The sequence below is a fragment of the Budorcas taxicolor genome, chromosome 2 (assembly GCF_023091745.1).
Source record: "Budorcas taxicolor isolate Tak-1 chromosome 2, Takin1.1, whole genome shotgun sequence".
In the NCBI taxonomy this organism is placed as follows: Eukaryota; Metazoa; Chordata; class Mammalia; order Artiodactyla; family Bovidae; genus Budorcas; species Budorcas taxicolor.
In genome coordinates, this window is record NC_068911.1 from 151,706,543 (window position 1) to 151,732,607 (window position 26,065).

Sequence of the window (26,065 nt, forward strand, 5' to 3'; positions counted from 1 at the left end):
GAAAATGTTTGAGAAATTCAGCACCACACCTAGAGTAAGCTGCTCTCACCACACACGTCCAGTTCTGAGGCCTCTATATCTCAGCTTTTTCTTATTTCCTTCCAGGATGACTTCACATTAACCAGATTCACCGGTTTATTATTCTTTTCTTTTCTTCTAATATTTTTTTATTGAAGTATAGCTGATTTACAATATTATATTAGCTTCAAGTGTGGTGGTGGTGGTTTAGTTGCTAAGTCGTGTCCGACTCTTGCAACCCCAGGGTCTGTAGCCTGCCAGGCTCCTCTGTCCACGGGATTCTCCAGGCAAGAATACTGGAGTGGGTTGCTATTTCCTTCTCCAGGGGATCCTCCCGACCCAGGAGTCGAACCCGGGTCTCCAGCATTGCAGGCAGATTCTTTACCTACTGATCTATGCTGCTGCTGCTAAGTCGCTTCAGTCGTGTCCGACTCTGTGCGACCCCATAAACGGCAGCCCACCAGGCTCCCCCGTTCCTGGGATTCTCCAGGCAAAGACACTGGAGTGGCTTGCCATTTCCTTCTCAAAAGTGAAAAGTGAAAGTGAAGTCGCTCAGTCGTGTCACTGAGCTATGCGGGAAGTCAAATGTACACCTGTTACAATTACTGAATGAAGGGAGGGGAAGTGTGGAGGGCCAACGGCGGAGTGCCAACGGGCGGAGTGGGGCTGCCTAAAGCGAGTCGGGATGAGCCCTCTAGGCGCAGTTCCTCCGCCATCCTGCAGAGGACAGCAGAACGCCAAAACCGTCCGGGCTAGACTCTGCCCCGCCTCACCCCTTTGGGAGAGGGCGGACCCTCCCTCCTTTACCACAGCCCCACCCCAGGAGCCCCGCCTGGTGGCAGCCAGTTTCCATTCGCCCTCGCTAGAAAGGCCTTCCAGTCCGTGTTTCTATTTTTACAGAGCCGGCTGCTTGAGGCGCGGCTCCGGACTCCCCAAGGGGCAACAAGGCCAAAAATCGGCTGCTTCATCGCAGCAAGTTGCCGGCTGGGAGTACCTCCACAAACCCCGCCCCGCGGCCGGGAGGCGAGCTGCGCACGCGCGGCCCCTGCCACCACCCCCCCCCCCCCCCCCCCCCCGCCCATCCCCGGAGGCCTGGCCCAGAACCTTGGCCGCGCGCGGGTCTCTCCTTGGCAGGACACTTGGGGGGAGGAGGCGCTATTGCCAGGACCAGCCCGCAGGGCCCGAGATGTCTTTCGCTGCCTAGCCCCGGCCCTGGCCCGGATTAGAGCTCGACCCCACCTACCGTGAGCGGCCGAGAGAGCTCTCACCCTCCCCGCGGCAGGCTGGCCCGCTCGTTCCAACGAAAAGGCCTAGAGTAGAAGCATTTCCCACCCCCACTACAGGGAGGTGGGGTCTTGGGACACTGGGGCGGAGCCCAGGCCTGATGTGGGCGGGGCATCTGGGCCCCGGGAGCTGATAACTGGAGTGCTCGGAGCCGGAGGGCTACCGGGGCCCTGGTAGGTAGGTAGAAGGATAAAGGCGCACTTTAGAGTTGCCCTGCGTCCCTGGAGGCTCAGATAGTAAAGAATTCGCCTGCAATGCGGGATACCAGGGTTGGGAAGATGCATCCCCTGGAGGAGGGCATGGCAACCGACGCCTGTATCCTTGCCTGGAGAATCCCCATGGACAGAGGAGCCTGGCTGGATACAATCCATAGAGTCGCAAAGAATCGGACACGACTGAGCGACTAAGCTCAGCACAGCAGAGTTGCCCTGGCAGAGTAGAAAGAATGCCAGACGAAATGCAGGAAAAAGGACCACGAATTTGAATTTGTTGAAAAACCGAAAGTCAAATTTCCCTACCCTACGTGTCTTTTTTGTTGTTTTATTTTTAAATAAAATGAGGGGATTGAACGTCACTAGATATTCTCTCTTGGGTCCCACCAGCACTCTGGTTGTTTAAGAGATGAGTCTCCCAGGCATACCTCCCCTGGTCTGACCTTGTCTTGTACCTTCCTGCCTGCTTTCTCCCTCCATCCACCACCATACGTATGCTCCATCACCAATCCAACTCATCTTGTACCTTGTGTAACTTACAGTTTTGCTCCATCTGGACACCCAAGTCTGAAAAATTCTCATCCATGTTCCACAACCCAAAGTCCTCTTGTTAAGGCCAGCCCCAGTGCTGCTTCTATGTAAAGTCTTTCCCACTATCCCCAATCAGAATTCATTGTTTCTTAACTCTTTGCTCCCATAGCATTCTTTTAATCTTTATTGAAGACTGACTTCCACTTTGGATTTTAGTTAGTAATTACATGTTTTTTATTGTTGTTGTTTTTTTTTGATGCACCACAAAGCTTACTGGATCTTAGTAGTTCCCCAACCAGGGATGGAATCCACACCCTTTGCACTGGAAGCTTGAACTTCCAGGGAAGTCCAGTAATTACATGTCTTTTTAAATCATAAGTATTTGAGAGGGGAGGGACCCTGTCTTATCCATATCTATATTTCCAGGACCTTACACATAGGAGATAATAAATATCAGTCAAGTGAATGCTAGGGTTCGAGTATAGATCGTTCACAGGCAAAATATCACTCATTCATTCACAGCCCCTGCTCTGAAACAGGCCTAACTAAGAAAGGAAAAGGCAAACACACCTATTGGGAAGTGAGATTTTTGGGGGGCCCATGTGAGACACACACACACATCCTCTCCCCAGGAAAAAGTGGAGCCTGTGATCTGGTTCTCCAGCAAGCTGGGAGTTAGGACTAAACTAACTAGAGTAGGAGTCCTGGTAATTACTGGGACTCTCCTCTGCTAGGCTGAGGGCACTGGTCCCCAAAGTCAGGCAGCAAGTCAGCTGTCTCTCCGGGCTCAGCGGGCCCTCTTTCCTCATTCCCAGAGTCTTGGGGCAGCGGGCAGAGGCAACGGAGGGGTTGGGGAATGCAGGGACACAGGTTTTGGATGGAGAAAGGAAGCTCGTACTCTTTATCTGCCTTCTCCCTGGACTTCTGAGGCATCGGAGCCTTTTGGGCAGTAAAAGGAGGTGGCAGCCCTTGCCCTAGGCCTCGCTCAAGCCGTGTGCCTGCAAAAGACAGAGTGGTCAGGACATTGCCCAACCCAGGGAGTGATGACTTCCTGGCCACTCCCCAGTCTGCTGGGGCCTGGCCTCAACTTACCAGAAATGGTGTTCTCTAGGAGGAAGCCCAAGAGTCCCGCCAGGAAGATGGGCTCTGTGAGCAATGAGCGCAGTAGGACATCCAAGGGGCTCCAGCCTACAAGGAGTTGGGACCAGGCAGGAGGGGGACTCTGACACTATGCAAAACCAAGGGTCTAATACTTCCAACCTAAGCTTAAGTACTGGATGGAGGGCATATCTTTCTGAATTGTTCTATCTCTCCCTCCCCACTTTGTCCCTCTGCTCTCTATTTCCCACACCCAGACCCTTCCCACAGGACCCCTGCTTAACACCCTGTCTTCTGAGCATCCACGTGCCCTCCAGATATGCTTTGATCATTCCAGGCTCCCTGTCTTTGGAAAGTTTGGTATTAAAATCCCCAACCTTATTTCCTCCTTCTCACCTTTTATGCTCTAGCCTGAGTGCCTCAACCTCAGTACTACTGACATTTGGACCAGATAATTCTCTGTTTGAGAGAGGCTGTTCTGGGCACTTTCTACCCATTAAACATAAATAACCTCTAAATGCAAGTAACCTCTCCCCTGCTTGTAACAACCAAAAATGTCTCCAGACACTGCCAAATGTTCTCTGTGGGATAAAACCGTCCTCAGTTAAAATCACTGCTGTTTGCTAAGCTGAGCTAACAAACTAAGTTATTTGCTGCTCCGGGAGCATATGCTATGACTTCCTATTTCAGCATTGTTTACTGTGGTTCCTCTGCCAGGAATGACCTTCTCACCAAATACGTTTCAATCTTACCATCCTTCGAGACCAGCTCAATGTTACTTTCTCCATAAAAGTTATCGGGATCATCTCCAACAGAAGCCATCTCTCTCACTGCAGAGCATCACAGCTCTTTGCATTTCTACACATCTTATCTCTTTTACTAGACTGTAAATCTATAGGCACCTTTGTATCCCAGGGAAGCTAGCATGGTGTTCAATAAATATTTGCTAAACAAATGGACAGACTATTTATCCCCAAGCCCAGAAAAGGGTGTGGGGCCTGGAGTCCAGAGAAACTCAAGCCTTGAGCCCTTGCTTGCCCACTGCCAGGTAACTACTCTTTCCCTCCCCTTCCTCCCACCTGTGCTCAGTAGGACTGGCGCTTCCCGAAACCACCTCGGCAGCAACAGGGCCGTGAAGATGGAGAAGCCAACAATGAAGACATTCCGCCCAGAGTCAATGTCAGCCAAGTGGAAGCTGGAGAATCCACTAGACAGAACCATTGCCTGGGTCACTCCCAGCATCCCACCTGTGCCGTACGAAAGTAATCAGAGAGGTTGGGAGAGGGCTGGCACAGCAGAGTACTTACTATAGGGCGGGGCAGGTTGTGATGGGCAGAGACCACCAAAAAGCCCAGGAGCCCAGGAGCCCAGTCAGGAAGCCAAGATGTGGCTGAGAAAATGCGGGCAGCTGCCACATACTCACAGCCACATACTAGGGAGGCTTCTCAGAAAGAAAGGGTATCGACCACAAGCAACCAGTTGGGCCCTGCTGAGGGATCCTGGTTCAATACTAGTGCTACTGAGACATCCGCTCACCAGGCACAGGCCCACTCACCAAGCATAGGCAGCGGGATGGTGGTGAGGAGCTGGGCTAGCCTCGGGGAGAGCCCCAGCGCCACGCAGAACAGCCCCACCAAGTGGGCCACTCGCCGAGGTCCAGCCTACGTGATGAAGAGACACTGGAACACACCTCCTTGACCACTCAAGCTTTTTGCTTGGCCAACCCCATCTCACCCTTTGGATCCCAACTCAAATGTTACTCTCCCAAGAAGCATCCTAAAGGGATCTCTCTTACTCAACCCCCTTCCCGTCCCCTGCTTTGTTTTCTTAATAGCACTTATCACTTTTGGAAAGTATCTTATTTGCTTTTCTCCTAACGCGTCTGCCTCTCTCTCTCTTAAGTCCTCAAGAGAACAGGGATTTCATCTGACTCCTTCCTCTCTAGAACCTCAGCCCTGATACAATTGCCTGAGGCACAGAAGGAGCTCAGCAGTGACTTAGTGTCTCCCTCACACTCCTAGTCCCCACCACTTCTAGGCACCTCTCTCAATGAGACGGCCACTGTGAAGAGCCCGACAGAGGGCTGGGCGCAGCAAGCCATCCCTTCCCTCTCTTGCACCTCCGGTTCCTCTCCCCACACCCTTGTTCACATACCTGGAGAAGACCCACCGTGCCCACGTTGGGGAAACTGGATGCAGTGCCCATGGGGCTTCCCAACAGCCCAGCCAGCACACTGCCCAGTCCCTCCAGGCTCAGCCCTCGGCTACAGGCATGCGGAGGTGGAGAAGGCAAACGCAGCAGCTGGCCACAGAGGGCATAGCAGCCCAGGGAGCTGGAGGAGGCTGCCAAGGCCATGGAGATGCCTGCAGCCAGAGCCCTGGGTGTCAGCAAGGGCCAGTCCCACTCAGCTGGGGAGGGAGAAGGAGCCACTTTGGGGCCAGACTCGAGTCTGAAGCATCCCCCTGCCTGCAAAAGCCTGTGACACAGGAAGCCTAAAGTCCCCGTTGTCTTTGAAGATAATGTCTTGGGACAAAATCATCAAACTCAGGGTAAAAACCCATCCCTTTACTGCAATCTACAAGGTCCCTTTGGTCTGACCCTTACCTCTTTCTCTAGCCTCATTTACAACCACACTCTTCATCATTTCTTTCACTCCAGATACACTGGCCTTGCTTCAGGCCTTTGTACTTGCTGTGCTGCTGGCCACCACAGGGCCTTTGCATATGCTGTTCGCTCCACCTAGAATGCTCTTGTCTCTTGCCTTTCCCTAATAAGCTCCTACTTATCTCTCACATCTCAGCTCAGTGATCACTTCCTCAAGAATGCCTTTCCTGGGAAATCTCTAGTAGTCCAGTGGTTAGGGCTCCATCTCTCACTGCTGAGGGCCCAGGTTTGATCCCTGGATGGGGAACTAAGATCCCACAAGCTGTGTGGCATGGTCAAAAAATAATAAAAATAAAAACCATTTGAAAAAGAATGCCTTTCCTAACCTCTCCAATAAAGTCAGATTTTTTCCCATTGTAAACCTTCATCATACAAGGTACATGTCCTTTGCTGTATTTACTACATGCAATTCTACATTCACTTAGGTAACTATTGAATTAGTATCTGTATTCCCTGACATATTATAAGCTTCCTGAGTGCAGGTTCTGAGTTCTAGGAGAAAGCCTACCTGGATGAGGCAGCCAAAACCACGGTGCCCCGGTGGGGGCAGACAACTCCCCAGGGATGATGCTGAGACCCAGAAGGGCAGAGACAATCCACACACAGGCCACTGGGATCAGCACCTGAGGGACAAGTCTCAGAAAGACTCAGAAAAGGGTCTTCTGGGGAAGACCCCTCCCCCAGAACCTTCCAACCTTCTTAAAGGGGTAAGCAACAACCAAGTAGGGGCCAAGTGAGCAGTCCATGCCAGCCCTCCTAACTCCAACTGCCCCCTGCACAAACCCCCACATACCGAGAGAAGCCTGAAGGCCAGGATGTGAGTATGGGTTGAAGAGGTTGAAGCTGGCCTCCAGGGGCGTGGGGGTAGCAGGCAGGAGCCCAGGTGCTGAGAACAGACCACCATGAGCACAATCAGCCTAGAAAAGGGAAAGGGCTTTAGGGGCAAGAGGAAGCTTGCCCTGAGGCAAGGAGTGAGATGGGAGGGGCAGAATACCACGAAAGGGGGTTCCAGAGAAGAATGCCCCCGTGGAGAGGGAAGGAGGGCACCTTGGGGGTCAGTGGGAGACAAGGTACAAGTCAAGGTGACCAACGAATCCAGTAAAAATCTTGAATTCCAAACCCACAAGTGTTATCCCTGCTGAGACAGCTGCTGGACTGGTAGAGTAGCAGCTCTCCCCTCCCCCTGCTCCCACACAACCCACCAGGCATCATGCCTCTCAGGACTTACGTACAGTGATGCCAGGCCCCAGTGAGTGGAGCAGAGCAGAGCTACTTCCCTGTAGACAGAGAGCCCTGCCACAACAAGGCTGGGGGCCAGCACTAGGGGCCCACAGCGGGGGAACAAGTGGCCAGGACCCCCCAACAGCCCCAGAGTGGCCTGCAGCAGCCCAGAGACCACCACAGCCCCGGACACCTGGTGGAGAGAAGAAAAAGACAAAGAGCAAACATTCTCCTTTGTCAAGATGACCTCAGCCTGGACTTCTTAACTAATTCCAGGGAGCTCACTAGAATCCTAGTGGTTAGAATTCCAGGCTTTCACTTCCATGGACCAGGTTCAGTCCCTGGTTGGGAAACAGATCCCACAAGCTGCATGATATGGGAAAAAAAAAAACAATTCCAGGAGGGGTTCCCCACCACCACCTCTTTCCCCAGAGCATCTCAGTTCCTACAAAATGGAAACAAGAACCTCCCCAACCCTGGGAGCACTCTTAGTCCAGCCCTACCCCTCCACATCCCCAAGCATGTACCTCTCGAATAGAAGTGTTCCAGAGTTCCAAGCCATGGCAGCCAGGCCCCTCACAGCGGTGCAGGACAAGGGAGGCTGGGAGATGTTGGGGGCGTGGGGAGGAGAGATGGAAACAGGATGGAGACCCATTGCTCTACAGTTCTGGCTGGCGTCTGGCCCTCTCATCATTGCCCCATCTCAACCCTGCACCCAAGTCCACCTGTGTGCTCAGAGGAGCACCCAACCCCACCCTCGGCCTGTGCCCTTGCTCTGTGCTCACAGTTTCCAGGTGTCCGGAGAGCCAGAGGTAACTTCTGACTGGTCAGCACCAAGGCGGGGATAAGAAACTGTAAGGACGGAGCCTGGACAAGAGGCAGCCTGAAGGAACAGCAGGTCTGGTAACGTGGGGCAGTCGCCAGCCTCCCTGAGCCTTACCTCCCCTCTGGGACCCTGTCACCTTCTCTCCAGGGAGTTCCTCTCACCTGCTGCCCATCCAAGTTTGCAGGGAGGTAGACACGCCACATGCAAAGAGGCTGGAAGCCAGGAGCTGGGCAGGGGAGAAAGAGAGTCCTCCTGCTGGGAGACTTTGAAGCAGGAGCAGGTGGGAGGCGCAGAGCAGAGAAGCCAACACCAAGATATGCTGCGGGCGATTAGGCAGAAATACGTATTTCCAGAGGGTTTCTCATGCCACACCTACACCCCCCAAACACCCTCTTCAGCCAGCAGAAACCCAGGCACCTCTGCCTCCTACCTGCAGAGCCAGAAGACAGCTGAGGCCCCAGGGAGGAGGTCCACACAGAGAGGCCCAAGAGTGAGAGGGGGGATTTTGGACATCGGGTGGCTGTGGCAGGGGAGCCAGGGTGCCCTGGGAACCCACAGACTGGAGCTGTATGGTGTTGGGCGGTGACTGGCTCATGCTCCCTGCCTTCTGTCTTGTCCTGGCCGCCCTGGGCCAGAGTTAAGTAGGGAGAGAGAGAGAGAAAGAGGTCAGAGTTTGTGTGAAGTTAACTGCCTGGAGCAGTGAGGGGGCGGGAGTGTCAATGAAGCAGAGCGAAGAGATGAGGGGTTTGGGGAAGGACGCAGCCCTTTCACCTTTGCCCAGCTCTTGTGCAAATTCCATCACCCATTAACCTGGGAACCAAGTTCCGAGTCCCTCCCCATCCCAAGAATCTCCATCTGGGTCTCCTGTCCCAGGACAGGAGTGGTGGGGAGGAAACCCCCCCTAGCATAGCCAGGGCAATTTTGATAAGACTGTACTGCCTCCTCACCACTGCCATTTGGAACTCGAAATTACACAGTAGTTCTCAAGCCTTTTAGGGTCAAGCCCCCAGCTACCTCAAGAGGAAACATCCCTTCGTCATGTCTGACAACTGTGATCACAACTCTGTATACAATGTCCTCATTGTAATATAAAGAAGCAATCAAAGTGATTTATTTTTTAAATATTTATTTGGCTGCTCCAGTCCAAATAAGTCTGTTTGAGGGAAGCAGAATTCTCAATCCTTGCTGCAGCATGCGAGATCTTTAGCTGTGGCGTGCAGACTCTTAAGTTGTGGCATGTGGGATCCAGTTGCCCTGACCAGGGATGAAACCCAGGCCCCCTGCATCAGGAGCATGGATTCCTAACCACGGGACCACCAGGGAAGTCCTCAAAGTAATTTATAATGACTTATTTCACCGTGGGAAAGCTTGGGTCCAACTAAACTGGAAGACAGTGAAGTAGCCCAGTGCCCACCCCTCATGTGGAATTGCCACGGATGCGGCAGCTACAATCCCAACTGATACTGGTGCTTCCCTGATGACATGTGTACCACCGGCAGTGCTGCCATTCGTGACCCGATGTTCCAAAACAGTGAACAGGTTCTTCATAAAGTGCTGAACAAAGCGTAGATTTAATGTACACAGAGATGCATTCCTGGGAAACAGACTCTTTCCAAATGGGCAAAATCTATTCTGTTTACATGCTTAGAGAAAATAAGTACTTCCAGGCTCAGATAAACAGTCATACATGATGTCCACCAGTCATTCAAAAGTTGCCTCGGGAATTCTTCATAAGAAGGGAATTCTCAAGCCTTTCTGGACGTGTAGCTTCCTATATAAGCTGACTAAGTGCCAGTAAGTCCCATATCTTCTAATTTTTGTCAACCAAAAAATGCCCCATATAGTTCCAAGATGCCCCCTAGGTGGCCGTACCACCCCTACTGTGTATCTTCCTCTGTGGTACCAAATCATCACGGTTCAGCTGGCTGCTCTTCTTCCAGTGATAACCCAGCCTTGGTCTTCTCTTTGGTGGTGGTTGTCACTAAATTGTGTCTGACTCTTGTGACCCCATGGACTGTAGCCCACCAGGCTTCTCTGCCCATGGGATTTCCCAGGCAAGAATACTGGAGTGGGTTGTCATTTCCTTCTCCAGGGTATCCTCCCAATACAGGGATTGAACCAGGGTCTCCTACATTGCAGGCAGATTCTTTACCTGCTAAGCCACCACGGAAGCCTTTGTGGTAATTACCACCATTTGTCAGCTCAGAAAGGAAGTCAGGAGACAAAGTGTCCTTGGGCTTGCCCTCAAGGAGTTCACGGGGCTCTGCTGGATACGCTCTCCATGAGATGGCCTTGGGATCCACAAAGATGGTGCTCACTCAGAACTTGTGACAAACAGGGCTACCCCTAGGCACGGCACAGTCACCATCTATGCCCCACTGCACCAGAGTCAAGGAGTGTTAGGGGCCCCAGGGTGCTGGGAGCAGGAACGAGGGAGCAGCTTGATATGAGAACCTATGACCATCAAACAAGAAGGACGTTCTGGAATGGGACTCAGAGAGAATGAGCAGCAGGATGATAGGATCAGGGAGTAGGGAGGCTGAGAAGGAAGATCTGGGCAGGAGAGTTCTTTGAGGGCTGCTGCAGAAGGAAGAGTCCAGGCCATGCAACTAAAACTGTTTATTGAAACCTTAGTTCTACAAAAGCGTGAAAAATCCAGATATAAAGCAGTGGCCGGAGAGGCCCGTGAAGAGAACACCCAGGAGAGGAACCGGAAGAGAGGAAAGCCCAGGAGCAGGGGACTAAGAAGAGAATGTTGGAAGACAAAAGGGCCGGGGTGAAGGTCCCAGCAGGCCCTGGTTCTTCTAGACTTGGCATGAGTGTGGGAGGTTCCCCGCCTCCCGCCTTCCCTCAGCAACTCCTACCATGGGTGGCCCTGTCAGTCCCCGCCTCTCCTACCTCAAGGACATCAAACAGACCCTGGTCAATGTTTCCTCCCTCCCTCGTCCAATCCTAGGAAACTCAAAAGCAAAAGTCTAGAAGAGCCCAGGGGACAGGAGAGGCAGGAGCCTTGCCCCTGTCCACCTGTGACATGCCCCTGGTCACTGAGCTGAGGCTTTCCCTGGAATCACCACTGCCCTGGCCAGGCAGTCAGCCCCTGAGGGACAGAAGAGCAAGTGACCTTCAGTCCTTCTGCCACACAACCCCCTTAAGCTCCATCACCCAGGAGGACAGGAGACCAGCCAAGGACCCAGATCAAGCTTTGCCCCTCCAGGCTCTCAGGGACTCCCAAATCCTCTTAACGCATTCCTCAGAACCATACCTAGCCTGGGAAAATGAAAGACTTCAGGCGGGCCAGTTCCATGATGCTGAAAACGGAACATTGCTGGGGCTGTGGGAGCAGAGGAGGCATTGGGCTCCAAGGCCAGGGGGGAGCCAGGCCGTGGGAGTGGGACCAAGGACTGGGGGGCCCCGTGGGGACAGTATGGTTGAGGTGGTGGCAGGCACGGCAGGTTGGGGAGTCCTTCTGGAGCTTCTGGCAAAGGGGGCAGTTGGGAAGAAGAGTGGGAGGTGCAGGAGGATCTGGAGGAGGCAACGGTGGGGGAGTCAGTGAGGCTAGCAGACTGCCCCACAGTGAACGCAACACTACATCGCCTTCCTGGCAGCCGGAGATGTTAGCAGGAGATGGCAGGCACTGTGCCATGGGAGAAGGTATGCAGGGTTCCAAAAGGCACCTGGAGGCCAGTCCAAGGTCTGGAGGGCCAGGCGGGGGGCTGCAGGACAGCCCTAAGGACTGGTGTATTACGGCCATCGATGCCACAGCGAGGGCCACGCTGCTCACATATGCCATAGCCAACAGGCAGGACAGCTGGGGGAGAGGAGTTAAGAAATGTCAGTCCCCAAATCCCCTTCCCCTGAACCCTCTTTAACTGTCATTAACATACCCATCCCTTATCTCTGGACGTGTGGACTCAACTTAGAGCTTTCAGTCACCATCTACTTCCAACCCATCTCCTGAGCCATTCTGTATTTGCTTTACATCACCAGCCAGCTCAAGCTCCCTCTGCTTCCTGACCTGCCTCACCTTTGCCAGCCGCTGGCAGAGGGAGCCCAGCGCCAGTTGCCAGGCAGGTTGCTCCAGCAGCACACACAGGTCTGTGTAGGTGTACCAGCCCCGCCGGCGCCCCTGCTGCTCAGCCACGCTGCAGGGATAGGAGAAAACACAGAGAGGGTCTGCAATCTTCCTGCAGCTGCCCACCGGCACCCTCATTCCCCTGGGGACCTACCAGGGAACACCGAGGAACTTGTTAAATGTACAGACTCCTAGACTACCCGTTGATTCCAAAGATAAAGGTGAGACCAAGATCTGTATTTTAAATAAGCTTCTCCCACTCTTCCAAAGGTGATCACACAGAGGAGAGCAGACTTGTTTCGGAACCATTACCTTGGGCAACTCTCTTTCTTGTTTTCTCCCCCCCACCCCCAGTTACACAGACCCTCACCTCTGTTTAGCTCCTATGGCTTAGGCCTCAGCCTCCAAATCCTCAAGTCCCTCTTCCCAATTCCTAGAACCTACCAGCCCTCCAGCCAGCTCAGCACCTCAAAGATTTCCCGAGGATCAGTGTAGAGCCGCCAATCCTGTGGATAAAGGGAAGAGCATCCAACCAGACTTGGACATGAGCCACAGTCAATTAATAACCAGACCCACAGCAGCAACTACAACCTCCACTATAGGTAACAGTTGGCTCTTACCATGTGCCAGATACTGTTCCAAAAACTTTTATGTATTAACTTATTTAATCACCACATATCTGGTTTCACATTGCACCCTCCATTAAAAGCAAGGGGCAAAGAATAATCCTGGGAATGGTTCATGCCCATAGGAAGCCCAGAATCTAGGGGAAGGCAAAGTGGAAGAAAATACCCAGAGCCCAGTAAGATAAACTCTGGCTCAGAGTGTACTCTGTGGGACCTGGAAGACTGACAATGGGAGGTCTCCACTTCTGACTTCACCATGCCAGGAACCTCCAAAGACTGTGCTTATTCCAGAAAAGCTAGAGGGCAAGATGCTAATAAGGGAAGACGTAAAGAGGACAAACAGAAAGATAAATGAAGAGACCATAGGAAGCTGGGAGATAAAAAAACAAAGGATGAAAAGAACACAAAAACAGGTCAGGAAAACAGAGCAAGAGAGAGAAGAGCTATTCACCATGGCACTCAGGAAGCCCCTCTCTAGGGCATTGAGAGTGGGCACGGCCACACCCCCAGCAGCTCCCCATTCATCATTGAAGACCTCTTCCTCCTCCCCTTCGTCATAGAGGTACTTACTGGCCACCATCTGCAGAGGAACCAGAGGTGGTATCAGGAGAGCTCACACCTGGCTCCGGGCTTACCAGGGAGATGAAGGGAAGGGGGCATCTTACCATGGAGATCAGGAACAAGTCAGAGGATGACACATGCTGTAGGTAGTCCGGGTTTCTATGCCGGAGCCGCTCAATGTATACCAGAGCCAGCATCATAGCACACGGAGAGATGCAAGCCTCTCTGGGTATCAGAAAGCATTAGGAATTAAACATAAGGATCTTTCGGTTCTTGTAACTTATGATGCTCATCCCTGTATCTTTACTAGTTCTCTTTAGAGATAACTGTTCCCCTCTCTTTAGAGCCCAAACACTCTCACTCTGTATCTCTCAATTGTGAACTCACCGGGACACGTGGGCTACATATTTCTTCTGGAGCCGGCGAATAGGACTGGGGGCTGCATTCTGCAGGAGTTCCACAGCAATATCTGCAGAGGCAGAAGGATAACAAGAGTGAGCAAACAACTCCCCCACAGCTGGGCCCACTGCTATCAGCAGAAGACCCAGATCTACATTATCTGAGGTCTTGGAGACAGGACCACAGTAACAAAGCAGAGATCCAATTCTCCCACGCTGAAACAAAAGGCCTATTCCAAATTTGAATTCCAGCTCCTTCCAGCAGGAAGGCATATTTCCCTGTCACCTGCAATTACCTAGAAGCGTCCTTCACTCTAGCTCATTTGAGAAGATAAACATGTCTTGTTGATGGGGGAAATATACGATAGATATGCTTGGAAAATTAAAAGTTTCTAGTATATAGATCAAGAATAATACAAATTTGTAAGGCAGCAATATTTCCTACTCATCTGGATTTAAGGAAAAAATGAAATACAAACCTAGTTCTTACACCTGTCAAACATACTAGCTACCAAGAGGCAGTGTAGTTCACAGGCTACACCTAGAGTCACTTTGATGACAGCTGACAACCCCACTTTCAGGCTTCTCACTTGTCCGGTCGTACAACACTGTCTAACCTGCCACGGGGCTGGAGAGCTCCTCCAGGGCACAGTCGGTTTCCCAGTCCCAGCCATAGTAGAGTCTCCTTCGGATCCGGGCACTCAGCTTCTGGTGTCCTGGGAGGAACTGAAACAGGGCAGGAGGTGGGTGGAGGGTGAAGGGCAGGAAGGGTATGATGAAGATCCTGGCTCCTGGCTGGAAGGGGGCTACGGGGGCGGTAGGCCTGCCTCAGGGCTAGTGGGGCCCGTGCCCCACCCAGCCCCGCATTCTCTGGATTGTTTGTTAGTGGCTCTATGTCCACAGTGGGTGGAGTCCTCCTCACCGAGGGCTCTGGAGGAGAAGTTCTCCAAGAAGGGGCCGGGCTGGTTACCTCCTACCCCGTTCCTGTATCCCGCGGCTCTCCCCATGGGCCCAAGGAGCCAGGGCCTCGAGTAGGCACGGGTCGAGCGGCTACCGCCTAGTTTCCCAGCAGAGGCATCAGGCGAGCTCGCAGCTCCGCTCGGGCTCCGGTGAGGGGCGCGGAGGGAGCGCCCGCGGTCGCGGCTCCAAGCGCTGGGAGGCTAGGGAGGCGGCGGGCCGCGAGCTCACCGTGAAGTCCTGGAAGCCGGTAAGGGAGAAGGTGCCTTCTTCGTCCAGCAGGAGCCCGGCCAGGTCCATCGCGCCGCCAGCCACTGTCCTACGAAGGGAAGGGAACGCGTTCTAAAGGGGCCGCGGAGCCGTCCCTGCCCGCCTGCCCACCTGTCCGCCGGGCTCCCTCCCGCGGGCCGCCGCCCTTGCCGGTGCAGCCCCCTCCCCTCGCGCCAGCCGCGGCAGGCGGGGCCGGGCAGCAGAGCCTCTTCCTGTTCCGCTCCGGGCGGGGCTCCCGGCTCCGGGTTCTGGGCTCCCGACTCGGGGCGTGGAGCTCCAGGGCCCGGGCGCCCACCTCACCGAGTAGAGAGGAGTCCTGGCTTCGAGGCGCGTGCTGTGCCTTTGCCGCGCCGCGCGTCTGCCCGGTGTTTACAAGCCGCGGGGGCGTCGCGGGCGAAGTCAGCGCCGGGCACTTCCTGCGGCCAGTTGGGCCGAGCCGCCGGCTTCGACCGCTGGGAAGGAGCTGGGCTAGAATTCCTGATATCGCTGAGCCCCAGCGTGTCTGAGAAATTGGGACAATTCCTAGGGGACCGTGGCACACTTGAGGACGAGCGAGCCCGGCTGACCTTTTCGTGCCGGTGTAGATATAAATGTAAATAAAGACTCGGGACAGGGAGTTGCTCGCAATTGTTTTCTTTTAAAGGGGAGATGTATGCACACACAGAACATTATACACTTAAAAAATAAAATCAGCAAGAGTACAAAAATTTTAACTGGTGAATTGTGTACAAAGTAGCAGGGGCACTGATTTTTGGCTATATATTTTGTAGGATTATTGCCGAGATTAAATGTTCTTGAGGGAACACGTTAACACCACGCTTGTTACGTTGGAAACCTCAATAAGTGGTGTTAACGACCCCGCCAAGAGTAAATAGCACCTAAACAGAGTTTTAGACTTCGAGACCCCAATAACTCGCTTAAGGTATTGGAAGGAGTTCCGATGCGTGAAAGGAGGGAGAGTTTACAGAAAGTTGAGACGGAAACAACTTTTCTGTTTTTTAGTCGATCGAGTCACGCGCTGGTGTTTGTTTATTTGCTGAGAGGGAACTGGGAGGACCAGTACGTCGAGGGTTGAGTAAAGGGACGGCCGCCGCCCTAACCAGAGCAGAAAGATCCCACGGGGGCATCTGGAAGCTGACTTCCTGCCGCTTCGGGCTGCCTCACACCAAGAATCCAGGCCAGGACCGGCCTCCCTAGCCGCCCTGCCCACACAGGGGGAAGAAAATTGGCTGGAGTGGGCAAAAGCGGAGATACAGCCCCTCTGTCAGGAAGAGGGAGACACCGCCCAGCGCCGCTAAGACACACACCTGCGTAGGAGCAGGGTCACCGGCAACCCCCTGCGCGCAGGCGCCGGTCACCCTATCCGGGCGGTTAGGGCACATCACGTGCCGGGCTCGTCGCTCCGCCATCACGTGACGCCCGTCCGCGGCCTGGGCGGCCCTCTCCGCGGTGTGCGCCCCCTTCCGCCTGACGCGCCCCAGGCGGCGGCCGCGCAGCCCTGGCTCCTCGCGGGCTCGGGCGGCGGCTGCGGCGGGGCTATGGCGAGTGGCGGTGGCGGTGGCAACACCGGCACTGGTGGGGGCCCGGGGCTGGGCCTGACCCTGGGCCTGGGCCTCGGCATGGGTGAGGCCACCGGCGAGGCGGAGGAGGAGGCGGCCACGGCCGAGGCGGTGGGACGCCTCGCCACGACGCTGTGGCTGCGGCTCCGCGGCTGGGAGGCGGTGTTGGCCGCAGCGCAGCGGCTGCTGGTGTGGGAGAAGCCGCTGCACAGCCTAGTCACGGCGGCCGCGCTCAACGGCCTCTTCTGGTAACGGCCGGGGAGGAGGGGGCGGGGCCGGGCAGCGCGGGAGAGCGGGGGCGGGCGAGCCCGGAGTACCGTTCCCTTTTCTGGGGAAGACGCTTGTCCTGGAGGGCTGGTCCACCTCCTGCCGTTTAAAGATCGTTGTCAGCCTGGGTTGCCCCTTTGCTCTGTCTTCGGGTGTCGAATTCGGCCTGGAGGTTCCCATTCCCCGATCAGTGGGCTCTTTTCGGCCTTTCGCGATGGGTGTAGGAGCCTCTCTCACCCACTCACCGCTGAGTGCCTGTCTCTCCCTAAGGTTGCTGTCTTCGTCCTCCCTACGGCCCTTCTTCCTACTCAGCATCTCACTTTTGGCCTATTTTCTGCTGGATTTGTGGCAGCCTCGCTTCCTCCCTGACATCTCTGGTGAGTGTGACTTGATTCATTCAGCAAGCCCCAATGAGCACTTGTTTTGTGCCTGACCCACCCGGCTTCGGTTGAATGGTGAGACACATGTACCGCAGGCCACCTGCCTCCCAAAGCACGACTGCTTTCTTCCCCAGATGGGAAATAAATTTCCCCTTTCTCAAAATTCATGTTATTGTGTGGTTGTTCAGTCGCTAAATCGTGTCTGATTCTTATCCATTGAGTGGTGATGCTGTCTAACCATCCCATCCTCTGCCGCCCTCTTCTCCTCCTGACTTCAGTCTTTATTGTGTGTAGTAGTAGTAAAGATTGTGGACTCCGCATCCAGATTGCCTGGGTTCCATTGCCTGCTTCCCGTTTACCCTGTACGTGACCTTATAAAAGTCACTCGATCTCCTGTTTCATAAGGAGGAGGATATTCTTGAATTTATAAATACACTTCATATGCTTATGGTAGGACTTCACATATGGTGGGAATATTAGTTCTTACCAGGGTTTTCTTGTCCACATGTTTACTTAATAGACAGTTCAGAGAGCTGGGTGCCAGGTGTGTGAGCTGTTTGGGGTGTATGTACATGTGAATGTGAATAAGATGGGGTTCCTATTGTTGAAAAGGGTAAAGCCTGAGGAAGGAGACATACAAACAACATAACAATGTAATACTTCCTGCAAATGGCATTTGGAGAAAGCACTTTGGGACTGCAGAGGAAGGGCAACTGTTTCTGGCTTGGGGAGTATTTCCCAGAGCTCTGCCCCTCAGTAATTTGTCTCCCTTCCCTCTCTATAGCATCATCCCCGGAGGAGCCACACTCTGACAGGTGAGTGCAGACCACCCCTTGAAGAACAGACAGATGTCCAAACCCTGTCTTGCTTTGGTGCCAGTGTCACCGCCACGGTGCAGAGCAATACGGAGTTTCTGCAGGCACAGCCCTCAGCATAGTGAATGCACTGTAGCAAGCTTGGTCCCGGGTTCTTGTGTAGGTGTTTGTGTGCCTGCTGTTTTCAGGGCAAAGGGTTGGGAGCCCCGGGCTTTATTTCCCAGATCCCAGACAGCCTCCCTTTGGGAGGCAGGGTTGTCCACTTTCTTAGACTACAGAGCTCATGGGCATTCTCAGAGGGATTTGAGTGCCTAGGAAGCTGGTGTCTGAGGCCTCCAGGGGTCATATCATGTCTCCCCAGTGAGGGTGCGGGGTCAGGAGCCCGGCCGCACCTGCTGAGTGTGCCCGAGTTGTGCAGATACCTGGCTGAGAGCTGGCTCACCTTCCAGATTCATCTGCAGGAGCTGCTGCAGTACAAGAGGCAGAATCCAGCTCAGGTAACCTCCCCCTCATCACACAACAGTGCTCTACCCGGTGGAGAAATGGAGGTGGGGATGGGGAGGAGTGACTCAAACTCCTTGACTGGAGACGAAGGATAAGGCCTGGGGCCTTCTTGAGGCAAAATTTACTGCTAGTGGCCTGATACAAGAGGCAGAGTAAGCTTTTGGTGTCCTGACACTATTTCTTGCCAAGAGAGACCAAGTTTGAATTATAGGTGTTTGGCTATGTCAGTTGCAAACTTCCTGAATCGATGATCCTGGGCATCCTCTTGACTAAACTGGATCACTGCGTTCTTAGAGGACATGCCCTTCCTTCCACCAGTGGAGCAATAATATTTCTTTCCCCGGATAAGTGGAGCACATACCTGAGTCTCCTGTTCTTAGACCCTGTGCTCTTCTCCGCAGTTCTGCGCGCGTGTCTGCTCTGGCTGTGCTGTGCTGGCTGTGCTGGGACACTATGTGCCAGGGGTTATGATTTCCTACATTGTCTGTGAGTAGCATCTGGCCCCTGCCCTTTCCAAAGCCCTTTCTTTGTCTTCTTTTCTTGGACTGACCCAAGGGGGGTTGTTGCACTCTCTTTGCCCATTTACCCATTTACAGAGATCTTCAGGAGGATGCTGTGGGATAAGCGGAAGGAGGGCAGTGGATGTGGGAAGAAGTTGGCACAGCCTCAGGAAGGGACTTTGTCTCCTTCAGCCTTTCCTGTTTAGGCATCAGTTGAATGAGGGCTCTTAGGTAATAGGCATAGGGAGCTCTGAGTGGACTCTCTGACCCTCAGTGCTGAGTATCCTGCTATGGCCCCTGGTGGTGTATCATGAACTGATCCAGAGGATGTACACGCGCCTGGAGCCCCTCCTTATGCAGCTGGACTACAGCATGAAGGCAGAAGCTGATGCCCTGCATCACAAACACGACAAGAGGAGTAAGGGAATCCCATGACCCAGAAGGGGAAGGCGGGGAGGACCTTGGTTTGAGGCTTGTGAAATGCCCTGGGATTTAGATAGTCTCCAGACACCTGTGGCTATGTTTGTCCCCCATCTCTGTTCCTGCTTGGTCACTGCCCTGCTGTTGTTCTCCAGAGCGGCAGGGGAAGAATGCACCACCTGGAGGTGATGAGCCACTGGCGGAGACAGAGAGTGAAAGCGAGGCAGAACTGGCTGGCTTCTCCCCGGTGGTGAGGTCCAGGGGTCCAGGGGCGATGGGCTGTCGAGTATAGGGCTGGGGGAGAATCTGCTTTAGAGCAGCCACCTCTCAAGGGGATGGGAGTCGGTGGCAGGGCAGGGATGCTCCTGGAAATGGGCTCTCTCACCCTTTTGTCTGTTGTGTTCATCGTGGTTCCCCTGCAGGTGGATGTGAAGAAAACAGCACTGGCTTTGGCCATTACAGACTCAGAGCTGTCAGATGAGGAGGCTTCTATTTTGGAAAGCGGTGGCTTCTCTGTCTCCCGGGCAACCACTCCACAACTAACTGACGTTTCGGAGGGTATGGGAAGTCATTTGTCCCTCTTGATCTTCCTGTTCCCTGTCATGGGATGCTGGCTGTGCTCTCTGGTGATTGCCCCCATAAATGTTTTCTTTGGGGAGCTCATCCCTAGTTGTACACCAAGTTCCTGAAAGACCTTAACACCTAAGGCCTGGCGTAGCATCCTATGTCCTGAGTTCTCATCCTTGAACTGAGTGGTCCGTTGCAGCTACTCAGAACAGCAGGCCCATTCCTGGCCCTTTGTTTTCTGCACAGATTTGGACCAGCAGAGCCTGCCAAGTGAACCAGAGGAGGCCCTGAGTCGGGAGCTAGGGGAGGGAGAGGAGACAGACCTGGCCCCTCCCGAAGACCTGCTGGGCTCTCCTCAGGCCCTCTCACGACAAGACCTGGACTTGGAGGAAGAAGATGTGGCATCCAAGGAAGCCTTGCTTCAGCTCTCATCCCCCCTTCACTTTGTGAACACGCACTTCAATGGGGCAGGGTCTCCCACAGATGGAGTGATGCTCTCCCCTGGAGGACCAGCGGAGACACTGAGCCTGGAGGCAGTGAGTGGTGACCTCACCACTCCTCCCAGCACTCTGTCGCCCCTACTTGGCCTTGCGGAAAGTGACCCAGTCCCTTCCCCCTCCGTACTCCCATCTCTGCCCCAGGACTCACCCCAGCCCCTGCCTGCCCCTGAGGAAGAAGAGGCACTCACCACTGAGGACTTCGAGTTGCTGGATCAGGGGGAGCTGGAGCAGCTAAATGCAGAGATGGGGTTGGGTCCAGAGACATGCCCAGAGCCCCCTGATGCTCCACCCCTAGGGCCCGACACCCCGTCTCTGGTACAGTCAGACCAGGAGGATCAGGCCGTGGCAGAGCCATAAGCCTGGGGGAACGAGTTGCAGGCACAGTAGGGCTTCCTGGCTAAGGATGTCACTGTTGGCTCCTTTCCCTGCTCTCCTAGGGAGGAGCAATATGTGGGGAAGCTGGCTATCAGATGGAGCCAGTCCACCCTCCGCCTGCCTGCCTGCCTGCCTGCCTGCCGTCCCAGGCCTGGGATAGTACCTGGGATTTGTTTTAAGTTTGTAAATAATTTTACATTTGGGTTTAGTGGTTATGAACAGGGCTAGGGGAGTCCTTCCCACTTGCCTCCCCGCCTCATCTCTAGTCTCATTCCACAATGCCCCAAGCCCTGACGGTCTGTCCTTTTCTTTTTCCTCCTTTCCTCAGGGACCTGTGCTGCTCTGTCCTCGTGTCCCACTCGGTTGTTTAGTTCAGGCACTTTATCATTTTTCTTTCCTATCCCAGCCCCTCTCTGCTTTACTTCCCTGCTGTGTCCTGTCCTTAGCAGCTCAATCCCCACTCTTTACCAGTTCTTCCTCCCCAGCAGGCCCCAGCTAAGCTTTAGGGAGGCTCCCGTCTGGGAGGTACAGATGAAACCTGGGGTGGTGGGTCGGGTCAGTAGTTAATGCACTTAAGTCACTGTAGCCCGTGGAACCTCCACTGCACCCTTGCCCTTGTTCATCCTGGCCCTTCCCTATACAGGATGAGAGCAGGGATCCCACAGCACATACGCCAGCGCTGTGGTAGTGAGCAGGACCTCTGTCTTGTGGGGCGAGGGGCTTTCTTATCTTAGGAGTAAGGAGATCTGTTTCTCTGGGTCATGGTCCAAGTGTGGTGGGACCCCCTACTAGGGTCAGGAAATGGACAGTAACATCTGTGCAGGTGTTGACTGAAAAAATAAAGTGTTGATGGCCAGAACTGCTGCTGCCTGCCTCACTGAGCTCTGTCTCCCTCTGTGCTCTGCCCCTACTGCCTTGTCCCCTGTTTGCTCCTGGCTGTTTATTTACTTTGGTGCAAAACAAGGCCAGAAGCAAGGATTACCCTGACAGCCCTAACCTGCCCTTAGCCGAGTTCTCTGTGATATGCTTAGTAAGGTTTAGCATGTGCAAATAAGTATGTGCAGGAGGAAGCTGCTTCAGCTTCCCAATCAGAAACTTGAGACCACTGTGCACCACAACAGTTGTTTTCTAGTGTTGTCCACAAGCTTAACACTTACGTAAGAAGTCCTTACCCATCTGTGTACTGACGGTTAACTCCCTCAATCCTCATTTGTCTCTCCTGATAGAAGCAAACAAGCAGGACTTAGATACCTGCATTAAAATTGATTCCGAGGGGCTTCCCTCATGATCCAGTGGTTAAGAATCCTCCTGCCAGTGCAGGAGACACCGGTTTGACCCCTAGTCTAGGAAGATCCAACATGCTGCAGGGCAACTATGCCCATGTGCCAGAACTACTGAGCCCTTGATCTTCACCTACTGAGCCCCTGCCCCATAACTGCTGAAGCCCTCTCACCTAGAGCCTGTGCTCCACAACAAGAGAATCCTGTGCGTCCCATCACAACTGGAGAGGAGCCTCCACTCGCCACAACTAGAGAAAGCTCGTGTGCAGCAACAAAGACCCACCCAGTGCAGCCATCAATCGATCAATAAAAGAATATTAAAAGAAAAAACTTTCCTGCCAGTCTGGTGGTTAAGACTACGCTTCCACTAGAGGGGGTGAGGGTTAGATCCCTAGTCATGGAACTAAGATCCCACATGCCACAGAGCACAGTCAAAAAGAGACATAAGATTGATTCCAAGCCCAGGAACATGAAAGAAACAGTGTTTACACTAACAATGCAACATTCCCGCTCAGCACTCCTCTAGGTGATTTATACTAACTGTTTTTCCATCAGGACCCTGACATAAGATACTTTTATAGAAGTTACCTTTCACAAAGTCAGGGCCTTAGTTCACGATGGAGCCAGAATCCAAATCCAGGCAGTCTGGCTCCAGCAGTCACCCTATAATAGGGGTGCCCCTGTCCATCAATACGGAGAAGGCAATGGCACCCCACTCCAGTACTCTTGCCTGGAAAATCCCATGGACGGAGGAGCCTGGAAGGCTGCAGTCCGTGGGGTCGCTGAGGGTCGGACTCGACTGAGCGACTTCACTTTCACTTTTCACTTTCGTGCATTGGAGAAGGAAATGGCAACCCACTCCAGTGTTCTTGCCTGGAGAATCCCAGGGACAGCGGAGCCTGGTGGGCTGCCGTCTATGGGGTCACACAGAGTCGGACACGACTGAAGCAACTTAGCAGTAGCAGTCCATCAATAGGGCCCAGATGCGAATGTGCTCAAGGATATGGGAATGATACAGGAGCAGTCTGCTTATCCTAGCTCCACAAAGACTGGTCTCTTAGCAGTCCTTGCTCTTTGGGGAAGAACAGCGTTCAGAGGAGAGCCCAAAACTGGACAGATGGCTTTTTTCATGAGTTCACAGCCTTGGCCTCCATTCAGCTGGAAGCTCGATCTGGCAATGCTGCCTGGCTCCTTGAGGTTGACTTTTGTGCTGCATCTCTTCTAAGTGTGTGAGAATTTTTTCCTTCCATGTGTTTCACATTTGCCTGAAAGGCTTTCAGGGATTCAAGTGTCCTCCCTGTCTTGCTGTTGGAGGAACATGAACTTGTAATCATCTAGAAATGTCTGAAAAGAATGGCCAAACAATTTTAATCATCAAACAGACAATTCTAATCATCAAACAGACAATTCAGGAAAAAATAGAATTAATCCAAAAAACAATTGCTGCCGTGGCCCCACCTTTATTTCCTTGTTTAACCTGTAGTTTGAAGACAGAGCCAGAAGACTGTACTGGGTCAGAACATTAACCAAATGTTTGGAGTTCCATGAGAGTCCATTCTTGACACTTGCCTGTTATATGTTTGTCTACAGTTTTTCATTACCAGGTATTCTGGCCATTTCCTGCCTCATGATGAAAGGGACAAGAAGAAAGCTTTTCATATGAATGAAAGAAAAATTAAGCAGAAATATGAAACCTACAGTTAGGCTAAACAAAAAACTAGAAGTACAGCCCGGGGAAAAAAGGGTTCAGTTCAGTTCAGTTCAGTCACTCAGTCATGTCCAACTCTTTGCAACCCCATGAATCACAGTATGCCAGGCCTCCCTGTCCATCACCATCTCCCAGAGTTCATTCAAACTCATGTCCATCAAGTCGGTGATGCCATCCAGACATCTCATCCTCTGTTGTCCCCTTCTCCTCCTGCCCCCAATCCCTCCCAGCATCAGGGGCTTTTCCAATGAGTCAACTCTTTGCATGAGGTGGCCAAAGTATTGGAGTTTCAGCTTCAACATCAGTCCTTCCAATGAACACCCAGGACTGATCTCCTTTAGAATGGATCGGTTGGATCTCCTTGCAGTCCAAGGGACTCACAAGAGTCTTCTCCAACACCACAGTTCAAAAGCATCAATTTTTCTGTGCTCAGCTTTCTTCACAGTCCAACTCTCACATCCGTGCATGACCACTGGAAAAACCATAGCCTTGACTAGACGGACCTTTGTTGGCAAAATAATATCTCTGCTTTTGAATATGCTGATCTAGGTTGGTCATAACTTTCATTCCAAGGAGTAAGTGTCTTTTAATCTCATGGCTGCAATCACCATCTGCAGTGATTTTGGAGCCCTCCAAAATAAAGTCTGACACTGTTTCCACTGTTTCCCCATCTACTTCCCATGAACTGATGGGACCAGATGCCATGATCTTCATTTTCTGAATGTTGAGCTTTAAGTCAACTTTTTTCACTCTCCTCTTTCACTTTCATCAAGAGGCTCTTTAGTTCCTCTTCACTTTCTGCCATAAGGGTGGTGTTATCTGCATATCTGAGGTGATTGATATTTCTCCCTGCAATCTAGCTTGTGCTTCTTGCAGCCCAGCGTTTCTCATGATGCACTCTGCATAGAAGTTAAATAAGCAGGGTGACAATATATAGCCTTGACATACTCCTTTTCCTGTTTGGAACCAGTCTGTTGTTCCATGTCCAGTTCTAACTGTTGCTTCCTGACCTGCATACAGATTTCTCAAGAGGCAGGTCAGGTGCTCTGGTATTCCCATCTCTTGAAGAATTTTCTACGGTTTATTGTGATCCACAGAGTCAAAGGCTTTGGCATAGTCAATAAAGCAGAAATAGATATTTTTCTGGAACTCTCTTGCTTTTTCCATGATCCAGCGGATGTTGGCAATTTGATCTCTGGTTCCTCTGCCTCTTCGAAAACCAGTTTGAACATCAGGAAGTTCACGGTTCACGTATTGCTGAAGCCTGGCTTGGACAATTTTGAGCATTACTTTACTAGCGTGTGAGATGAGTGCAATTGTGTGGTAGTTTGAGCATTCTTTGGCATTGCCTTTCTTTGGGATTGCAATGAAAACTGACCTTTTCTAGTCCTGTGGCCACTGCTGAGTTTTCCAAACTTGCTGGCATATTGAGTGCAGCACTTTCACAGCATCATCTTTCAGGATTTGAAACAGCTCCACTGGAATTCCATCACCTCCACTAGCTTTGTTTGTAATGATGCTTTCTAAGGCCCACTTGACTTCACATTCCAGGATGTCTGGCTCTAGGTGAGTGATCACACCATCTTGATTATCTGGGTCATGAAGATCTCTTTTGTACAGTTCTTCTGTGTATTCTTACCACCTCTTCTTAATATCTTCTGCTTCTGTTAGGTCCATACCATTTCTGTCCTTTATCGAGCCCATTTTTGCATGAAATGTTCCCTTGGTATGTCTAATTTTCTTGAAGAGATCTCTAGTCTTTCCCATTCTGTTCTTTTCCTCTATTTCTTTGCATTGATCACTGAGGAAGGCTTTCTTATCTCTCCTTGCTATTCTTTGGAACTCTGCATTCAGATGCTTATATCTTTCCTTGTCTCCTTTGCTTTTCACTTCTCTTCTTTTCACAGCTATTTGTAAGGCCTCCCCAGACAGCCATTTTGCTTTTTTGCATTTCTTTTCCATGGGGATGGTCTTGATCCCTGTCTCCTGTACAATGTCACGGACCTCCGTCCATAGTCCATCAAGCTTAGTTACATGGTTATGTTTGCAGGGGAGGGCAATGCACTTTATGTGTTCTAACAGCTAATAGTATAATGTTGCTGCTCATAAACTTAATTTTAGGCTGTATTACTGGGGAGAATATAATAGCTAAGGTGTACTGTGCACAAGTTAGAATACTTCCATAGGGTGCCTTGCTACACTTGTGGACAAAGTGACAAATTGAAGAGTGCCCAGAAGGGAATCACCAGAAATAAATGCTGAAAATTCCATCACATGGAGCACATGGGGAATTGTGAAGGAACAGAGAATGTTTAAGCCAAGAAGGGAATGCAAAATTAAATCACTTCAGTGGCTATCAAACTTTGCAGGGTTATCTGTAGGACTTCTGAGGGTAGAAAATCTTTGAGCAGAGTTTGATTAATAATCGTGTAGGCAGGTCCATCAACAGATG

At 52.3% G+C, this 26,065-nt stretch overlaps 4 protein-coding genes across 5 annotated transcripts in view; 1 reads left to right on the top strand and 3 right to left on the bottom strand.

The window, feature by feature from the left end:
• The window catches only part of NHEJ1 (non-homologous end joining factor 1), an 89,294-nt gene extending 87,944 nt beyond the window's left edge, over nt 1–1,350 (bottom strand). Inside the window, exon 1 of one of the 2 annotated variants that reach the window (XM_052635664.1) lies at nt 1,262–1,350. The gene's annotated coding sequence lies outside the window, so the exon portion shown is untranslated. The remainder of the gene's footprint in view (nt 1–1,261) is intronic. The other variant, XM_052635663.1, reaches the window with a different exon arrangement.
• A 1,406-nt stretch (nt 1,351–2,756) lies between these two features.
• Nucleotides 2,757–8,466, bottom strand: SLC23A3 (solute carrier family 23 member 3). The gene is made up of 12 exons (XM_052635882.1): nt 8,285–8,466; nt 8,016–8,173; nt 7,814–7,911; nt 7,556–7,629; nt 7,040–7,221; nt 6,601–6,724; nt 6,316–6,430; nt 5,298–5,551; nt 4,699–4,804; nt 4,223–4,390; nt 3,138–3,233; nt 2,757–3,043 (listed from the first exon to the last, which is right to left on the bottom strand). The coding sequence occupies exons 1-12, from the start codon at nt 8,447–8,449 to the stop codon at nt 2,757–2,759; spliced, it is 1,827 nt and encodes a 608-aa protein (XP_052491842.1). The 5' UTR covers nt 8,450–8,466.
• An 862-nt stretch (nt 8,467–9,328) lies between these two features.
• CNPPD1 (cyclin Pas1/PHO80 domain containing 1) lies at nt 9,329–14,905 on the bottom strand. The gene is made up of 8 exons (XM_052660553.1): nt 14,700–14,905; nt 14,129–14,237; nt 13,501–13,582; nt 13,218–13,338; nt 13,004–13,132; nt 12,371–12,432; nt 11,879–11,996; nt 9,329–11,662 (listed from the first exon to the last, which is right to left on the bottom strand). Exons 1-8 carry the CDS (start codon nt 14,766–14,768, stop codon nt 11,117–11,119), a joined length of 1,236 nt encoding a protein of 411 aa, XP_052516513.1. The 5' UTR covers nt 14,769–14,905; the 3' UTR covers nt 9,329–11,116.
• A 1,314-nt stretch (nt 14,906–16,219) lies between these two features.
• Nucleotides 16,220–22,159, top strand: RETREG2 (reticulophagy regulator family member 2). Its single transcript, XM_052655775.1, has 9 exons — nt 16,220–16,545; nt 16,835–16,941; nt 17,729–17,759; nt 18,121–18,256; nt 18,665–18,749; nt 19,038–19,181; nt 19,339–19,433; nt 19,606–19,741; nt 19,997–22,159. Exons 1-9 carry the CDS (start codon nt 16,277–16,279, stop codon nt 20,605–20,607), a joined length of 1,614 nt encoding a protein of 537 aa, XP_052511735.1. The 5' UTR covers nt 16,220–16,276; the 3' UTR covers nt 20,608–22,159.
• The last annotated feature ends 3,906 nt before the right edge of the window (nt 22,160–26,065 follow it).